At 39.6% G+C, this 8,657-nt stretch overlaps 1 protein-coding gene across 1 annotated transcript in view; it reads left to right on the forward strand.

The window, feature by feature from the left end:
* The window catches only part of cul3 (cullin 3), a 38,372-nt gene extending 35,143 nt beyond the window's left edge, over nucleotides 1-3,229 (forward strand). The window contains exons 15-16 of the mRNA NM_001015975.3: nucleotides 1,124-1,269; nucleotides 2,692-3,229. Of these exons, the coding sequence (NP_001015975.2) occupies nucleotides 1,124-1,269; nucleotides 2,692-2,823 (278 nt within the window). The 3' untranslated portion in view covers nucleotides 2,824-3,229. The remainder of the gene's footprint in view (nucleotides 1-1,123; nucleotides 1,270-2,691) is intronic.
* Nucleotides 3,230-8,657: the final 5,428 nt, after the last annotated feature.

The following is an 8,657-nucleotide window of genomic DNA, read 5'->3' on the forward strand; positions in this document are numbered from 1 at the left end:
CCCCCCATACACAGTAGCCCTCCATACACAGAGCCCCCCCATACACAGTAGCCCTCCTTACAGTACCCCCCCATACACAGTACCCCCCCATACAGAGCCCCCCCATACACAGAGCCCCCCCATACACAGAGCCCCCCCATACACAGAGCCCCCCCATACACAGAGCCCCCCATACACAGAGCCCCCCATACACAGAGCCCCCCCATACACAGAGCCCCCCCATACACAGAGCCCCCCCATACACAGTAGCCCCCCCCATACACAGAAGCCCTCCTTACAGTGTCCCCCCATACAGTGCCCCCCATACACAGAGCCCCCCAATTGCCCCCATAGAGAGTACCTGCAATAGAAAATTCCCCCATACATGGCAGCCCCCATAGACTTCTTGGGCTCCCGCTCCTTATTCGGCTCCTCGTACGGCGGCGACAGGTCCTTTTAAAAGGTTGCGCCCGTGTGTACGTGTGACGTCACACCCACAGGCGCAACCTTATAAAAAGGACCTGTCGCCGCCGTACGAGGAGCCGAATAAGGAGCGGGAGCCCAAGAAGAAGGAGCCGGAGCGGTAGGCTGCAGCCAGCGCGTCCCGCTGGCCTGGATTGTTTAATGAATGTTCTGCATTTCCTTAATGCGGGACATTCATTGAACAATCCGGGACAGCGGGACGCGCTGTAAAAACCGGGACTGTCGCGACCCCTGTGAAAGGGTCATTCGACCCCCAAAGGGGTCGCGACCCCCAGGTTGAGAACCGCTGATCTAGGCTGTTAAAAAAAAAAAAAAGTTTTCACTTCAAATCTCAACTCAATGTTTCCAGCTTGCCTTTCTGGGTGTATCAAGGACACTAATGGTCATTCAGGCTGAGCCCCCCATACCACTTTTACAAGCTACCCCCCCCTTCTTGGGTGGCCAGCCATAGAGAACCATAGTTTCAGACACATGTCTGTTTACCCTGACAAGGCTGTAATTTACGAAAATAAAATCTGTTTATGTGGAGATAACAAAAAGGATTTGACATTGGGAACCATATGGGCTGTGGCCCACTACAATTTTATATATATGAGTGTGTGTGTTTGTAAAAAGCTCCGGAAGTAATCTTTACATTTTGTCTTATCTTCTGCTGATACAGTGGCTGCTAAGCAAGGGGAATCTGACCCTGAACGCAAAGAGACGAGGCAAAAAGTTGATGATGACAGAAAGCACGAGATAGAAGCTGCCATAGTTCGGATAATGAAATCTAGAAAGAAAATGCAACACAATGTCTTAGTAGCAGAGGTAATGCCACTATACTTTTTCCTAAATCTTTTCTTGTTGAATTTTTTTTGTTATTTTTAAGAATATTGAGTCACTTAGAGATTGTAAACCCCAAAATAAAAGTTTGCCCAATGAAAGAAAATGTAATTCTAAGTAAATTTCCCAGTTGTAAGCAGTACAGGTAATTAGAAACATTTTTCAGAAAGTTCTAAATCACGGGAAGGCCATTTCTCATAGATTACATTTTAATCAAATAATTTTAAATTTTTTTAAAATGATATCCGATTTCTCTGTAATAATAAAATAGTACCTTGTACTTGATCTTAACTAAGATATAATTAACGCTTATTGGGGGCAAAACATTCCTATTGGGTTTATTTAATGGTTGAATCATTATGTAGTAGGAGATCCAAATGACAGAAAAACTCATTATCCGGAAAACCCCAGGTCCCTGGCATTCTGGATAAAAGGTTCCATACCTGTATTTGTTAAGCAGCCAGACCTGCTTGCTGTTTCACAGCTCTAAGCACCTGGGTTCTGTAACATTATTTCAAAAGTCAAAACCACCAGTGCTGAGGGACAGACTGATACTGTTTTTATTACAATTGTAGTGCTGTTTACAAATAACTTTAAAAATATATTGCATGGAATGGACAAGCTCATATGTAAAACCCTGCTTCATCTAAATAAACCATTTTCATAAAAATACATTTCTTAAGTAGTATGTGCTATTGGGTAATCCTAAATAAAAAAACCATTTTAAGAATTAAGGGCCGCCTCCTGGGATCATAGGATTCACAGTGCACACAAACAAGCCAAGGCACACATACATCCTAGGCCCCATCAGCCAATTAATGGACAGAGTTTTGCCTTTTGCTCCCACACTACTTCCTGTTACAGTTAGAGCTGCATTATTTCAGGTGATCTCTGAGGGAGCACACAGCCCATCACCAAATGGAAGGGAAGGATGTAAAATGGCAATATTTACTGATAAATTCCAGTTTGACAAGATACTTTAATTGGAGAAGGCGAGAGGGTGACTGAAAAAAAAGTTAAATGATGGGCAGGCACATCTTGTAAAGGGAATATTATTGCTGAAAAATCATAAATTAATATCAGTGGGTGTTTAAACTTTCTTATAATTCGTAAAGGCTCATTGCTTCCAAAATACTACTGCTTGTTTGGTGGGTCAGGTCCCCCAGGCCAACAGTTGTCACACATGCAGACCCATCAGAAATAGAACAAATTCTCAGCCTGGTGCCACTGCTGCGCTCAGGGCCTTCCCAATCACTACTGATGCAGCCCTGATCAGATGTTAGTCCATTTATGTACATAGGTCAGTAAGCCACTGATTTGGTCAGTTGTAGAAAGAGACTAAAGATACACCTGGCTGTGAATAGCAATTTCACTTGTTAACCCTGTATTTCTTTCTTTTCATTTAAGGTAACACAGCAGCTGAAAGCACGATTCCTTCCAAGCCCAGTTGTTATTAAAAAACGCATTGAAGGACTTATTGAACGAGAATATTTAGCAAGAACGCCTGAAGATCGCAAAGTATACACCTATGTAGCATAGAAAAAATGCGTCCTATTAATTGATTTATTCTTGGACTACATACCCCTTCGCATGAACTGGGAAGTTCTTTTAAAAAACAAAAAAACATCAAAACAAAAAACGTTACACGTTTACAAACGCCATCTCCTATATAATTACAGTACGTGTTCTAAAACATGCACAGGAAGCCTACGCGAATTCTCAACGTTAAACTCCCTTGGGGCCTTTGAACCATTACTCTTGTAGATAATCCTTCACACAGTTCTTTTGGGGAATTGTGAACATCCATCTTTTTTTTTTTTTTTTTTTCTTTCTTCCCCCTTCTGTATAATACTGTATGGAAACACCAAGAAACAACATGAGAAAATGAAACTTAATTTAGAAGTGAAGTTAATAAAATTGTTGGGATTTTATTCCCTCCCCCAAAGTAAGTGGTGTAAGTCTGTTTGTAAATTTGCCAGGGGCTGCATACATTGTTGGGGGAATAATGTTTTAAATGCCGTTGCAGATTTTTTCCTTTTGCCTTTTTTTTTTTTTTCTCCCCCCCCCTTTCCTTGAAGAGGTTATATCTATGCGGGGGCAATTTGTTTTGGCTCCATCACGTTATCTCTGTGAATTGCACACAGTCAGTCTAGTTTTACTTAATCCAACTTTGCTAAAGAGGGTATTGATATGAGTGCAACTCAGCTGTTGTTTTAATATTTAAACATAAAGGTATACTATGGCTATATTACAAGCTGCTCTTATGAATATGTTTAGCATTGACGTATAACTTATTTTGGTTTTTATTGAATAAACGTTTGTGTTTAAAGCTGGGTTCTTGGAAAGGAATGTGATTTTTCTACTGTTGTACAGCATCTGCTTCTGGCCTCCTGTTTGGCTGCGATTATAAACAAAACCTTTGCCTCCTATGTACTATGTACAATGTTAACCCACTGAATTTGTTCTGAACAGCATGTGGACCTCTCGCATAAGAGCAACGTGTAATTTAGCTATAGCTTTCCTTTCCAATCACAAAGGGACAGCCCATGCAAAGGGACAGCCCTTGCAATTAATAGCTGATGGATGGATGAAAATAGTTCTACACTTTGTATCTCAAAGGATATACATACCCTATTTATCATTTTTGTCTGTCCTTCCATAGATTGTAAAGTTTTTGTGTAATATTCCTTCTCTGCATATTTTCATTTAAAATAAAATATATATTGAGTGTCTTGGGAGAGGCCATCTGTTAAGACCTCATGAGAATGGCTTCATCCTGCAAATATAGCATCTGTATCTGGTGCTGTCTATAGAGAATTCTACCTGAGCCCAGCAATATGGCTGCTTTGAATTCATGTCAATGTGAAGAGAACAAATATATATATATATATATATATATATATATATATATATATATATATATATATATATATATTTTGATGAAAACAAAATTTACTGAAGTGACACTGTGCTAAGGTTTTGCAGTTAAAAGAATCGCTGTTATTTCTCCAAGTTTATCAGGAGACAGTAGAACCCCAGTCTATATGATATGGTATAGAGAAAACTGGCCCCTTAAGTGGAATAACATTTAAATGAAGCATCTCATGATAAATTTGTATGAGTAATTTGAAAATGCTCTGCAGCCTTTCTTCCACCCTTCAGTTAAGTTGTACTGTCCAATAAGGTATGTGTTCCCTTTAAGTATGTGAATAACTCCACTTTGGGCTTTAAGTAATGAATGTTTCAAGATTGACTGGAAATCCATATGAAAGCAGCAGGAATTGGCGCTACATTGCAAAGCTAAAAAGTGAGCCCTTAGCGTCATACTGCTTATTGTTCAGCTTTGTTGTCCCAACATCAATAGCTTGCTAGTCGGCTCTCTACAGCTCAGTAGAATGTTCTGAGACAGTAATTAGGTTTGTGCAGGTATCTTGTGATATTATTCTGTAAGTTCTTGTACTTATAAGATTTAGCCTGAGAGTCCAATAGCCACCAGGGTTACCAATTGCAGTGAATTGAGTAGAAAACAAGCAAGAACTATTCTAATTTGCGGTCTTTCAATACAATTGTTTTGGGATTTTTTTTTTTTGTTTATACCATATGTCTGAAGGGTGTAGCACTGAACTTGTAATATTTTAACTATTAAGATAATAAAGTACACAATGAATGGCCCCCTTTTAGTACTTCATGTTTGCATTGCAACATAACAGGTTAGCACAACTTGTAAATCATGTCTTTTTGCATTGTATTTTATAGCAAAAACGGAATTTTATGTTTGGCCAGAACATTTTGCTGACCCTTTGATGTTGTCGGGCTCTTTGATCCATTGTTGGCAACGTGCAGCAATGTTGACCCTACAGTACAAGAAATATAGTCTCTTCATGCTGACACCATAGATTCTGTGTTTGGTGGCACATTAAGGGTACTTATTTTGAATATGCCTTTTATTATATTTTATTTAGTTGACCTGGTAAACTTCATCTTGAAATCAAACACATGAGAAATTTCTGTAACTGCAGTCATTTAATGTTCATTTGCCCTGTTTTCTTCAAGTAAAATATATCTCTAACCACTTGTTTTTTCCTTTTATGAGGCTCTTGTCAAACAGGAACTGCCATGCAAGAGAAGACTGAGTGAGTCATTGGGATAGTGGCACATTTAAGATTTTAATATATGTAACCCTGCCCAGCACTAATAGCTTGTTGCATAGGTGACCCCTTCTGTCATTGAGCCCCCTTACTATCCTGTATTGGTCACTGACTCATCATCAAGCATTTTTAAGTGTCCCTGTGAGTGATGTTGTGTTTGGGGGGGTAGGGAATAGTGCTGATATGTTGAAATTGAAATATTGCTGCCCCTGAAATTTGATTTCCCCCAAAGCCTAGCATTTTTCACAGAGCTGCTGTACTGCTGACATGGGTTAGTAACCAGGGAACTGGAAAGGAGGCAGGGGTGGTCACCAGTGCAAGGAGATATTAGCTCCTGGCAGTTTTATATAGTCCTAGGGACATTTTCCTAATTAAGCCTAGAACAGATCTCTATCCCTTAAAGCTGCATGTAAAGACTGATAGATGTAACTACACATTCAGTGTCAAACATTTGAGCTTTATAATTAACAAAACTGTAAATCCATACAATAAACTGTGTTTGTGACACATATGGCCATGTTATGGCAATAGAAATATCTATTGTTCCACAGAACACGTATTGTAATTTCCTTCTGATTTTAGTGTCTTGCTTCTTGCTTTGTTTCTCCCCCTCTAGTTTAGCTGTCTTTATTTTGTCATTTCAGATGGTTCAGATTTTTATATGGCCTTTAAAAGTAAAATAAATAAAAAATAATAATAAAGTTACCCATCTATGTGAACTGTGAAAGGTTTCATGTTTGTTTGTTGTTTTTCTTTAAAATGGGGGTTAGTTTACTCCCACGTTCCTGTGCAGTGAAACACAAAAAAAAAGCTTTTAAGAGTTCTAAGCTGTCTAAGAGTCCTAAAGAACTTTTTTTAAATGAAGTGCCAAGGTATTTGTCACAGGAAGCTCTTTTCTCACAGGGCTTGAAGGATAAATAAATTAGTGGGAGGGGGAGTGCCAAATTCCCTCAGTGATTATAATCACTTACCTGATACCCTGGGGTACTTCTATGCAAGCATCATGGAGCGGTCTTCCTGACTGCTGGGGCCATTAAAGAATGAAGAAGTGGAAGTAATTAGCTCTGTGGTGCTTGGTCACAAGTACCCCAAACCAGTGCAGTTTCTCCTTACAGGAGCACTGGGGGTATCAGGTAAGTGATTATAATCCGGGATGTAACTAGCGGTAGGCAGGTAAGGCCTGTGCCTAGGGTACATATACGTATTGCCTACTCCTAGTCCGGGCACTTGTTCATGTGCTCATTCATTTCATCACCACAGAAACAAGTGGGGGGGAAGGGGGGTTGGCAAGGTGGCCAGCTGGGTTGCCTATGGCCAGTACTGATTACAATCACTAGTGGGTGCCTAACATTTGGTACGGCCAGTGATTTCACCTTTCCTTTTCTGTGCGCTATGGGCACATGTGCATGTGTGCTGCCCTAAATCTGCAGTACTCCCTTGCGCCAGTATGTCTGCACAAACCAAGAGCTGGTATTCGGCAATATCTTTCTTGGAGGTACCAGTTAACATGGTTTGTCCCCAGCTGGAGAGGGGCTGTATAAAGTCCTAGCTCTGGTGGGTGAAACAGTTTTGGGCAATAACATTCAAACTTCATTACATTGGAGGCAGTGTTAGTTACATACATATAGATATATACGTAAGAAAAACATATAGTGATGCCCTTTAGAAAAAAATCAAGATTCAGCTGGAGAATTTGGGTAAGTGTTTGCCATCCCCAAAAGAAAGATACTGCCTTCTGGTGCACAAGAACCTTGTTCCAGATTGAAACACGGATAGGACTTTTGCTTGAATATTCTGTTACTAAATTATTCCTTTCTCAGAGGCTAATTCAGAACAAAGGGTCCACATCATGTCCAAAGAAAGCCAGTTACATCTTTCAGAACATATATGCTTTCCTTATTATTATTACTAGAAATGTACCTCGTATTTGGGTTCAGGCCAAACACCAAAATCTTCACAAAAGATTTGGGTGAATCCAAAACCAAATCTTAACCATAATATACATATTAAAATGTAAGCAAAATCCAAAATAACTTGGGGGTTTAGATCTGGGTCAGCCAGGTATTCACAATTCAGTTCTTACTAAATCGTAGCTAGGATTGTGGATAAATTATGCTGAAGTGAGGATAAGTGATGCATGGGTCGGGAAAAACTCAACCCCTGTACGACCTTAACAAGCAAAATGTTAATTTTGTAGGACTTGTACCTGTGTCTTTCCGCTCTGTGTGCTACTACTGCGTGTGCCTAATGTTCCAGGACAGGGAAACATGGGGAGCAGAGGAACAGAGCACTTCCACAGTCTGACCCCACTTCCAGCCTAACACCACAGACTTTGCCCAAATTTTAACCTTAATCCATCTGACCTAAGTGTAAAGCTGTGGGTAATGAGTCAACACGCACATCACTAGTGAGGATATCCTCTACAAATGAAGGTTTTGCCCTGTGCTTCCAGATGCTCTCCTTGTGGCTGTTATGGCACCAGATACTTGGTGATGAGCATTTAGAATGTGTGGAGAAAAGAGATTGGGAAAACTCCAGATGGGATGCCAAGGAATAAGAGATTTGATTCTTTGCCATTTTGATAAGGCATGTATTCATAAACTGGGCCAAAAAAAAAAAAAAAAAAAAAAACTCTATTCAGGAAGGATAAAAATAGAAAATAAAAGTTTCTCAATCAGCACTCCCTCAACTCTCAGAGCGATCATAGTCTGAGGGTTGATGCTTTCTAGAACCATCAACATTCATGGCGCTATTCCTTTCAAAGTTCAATACATGTCACTTATTGTACAGCGCTGCGGAATATTTTGGCGCTTTATAAATGAATGGTAATAATGTTAGAAATATAATAGTTTATTTTTGAATAGGGGGCACATTATTATCTGTGCAACCCAGTGTAAAATAGCCAAATAGTTAAAGGGAACCTATTACCCACACATAAAAACTGTGAAAAAAAGTTCTCCGCAAATTAAACACGAAACCCAAAGTCTTTTTTTTATTAACTCATCCATACTTCTAATCAATGTATTTTAAAATCTCATCTGTCAGTCATGTATTGCTTGCCCCGCCTCTATGCCTGAGGCAGAGCAGGCAATATATGATTAAGTGATCAGATATTTAATTACAATTACTTTCATTTTACATTCAGGTCTTCCTAGATGTTGCCTAGATGGCACATACACATGATTTGGGGATTATACAAAACTTTTCCTCAATAATAGTATTGAC

This window comes from Xenopus tropicalis, chromosome 5 (assembly GCF_000004195.4).
Source record: "Xenopus tropicalis strain Nigerian chromosome 5, UCB_Xtro_10.0, whole genome shotgun sequence".
NCBI classification, from domain to species: Eukaryota; Metazoa; Chordata; class Amphibia; order Anura; family Pipidae; genus Xenopus; species Xenopus tropicalis.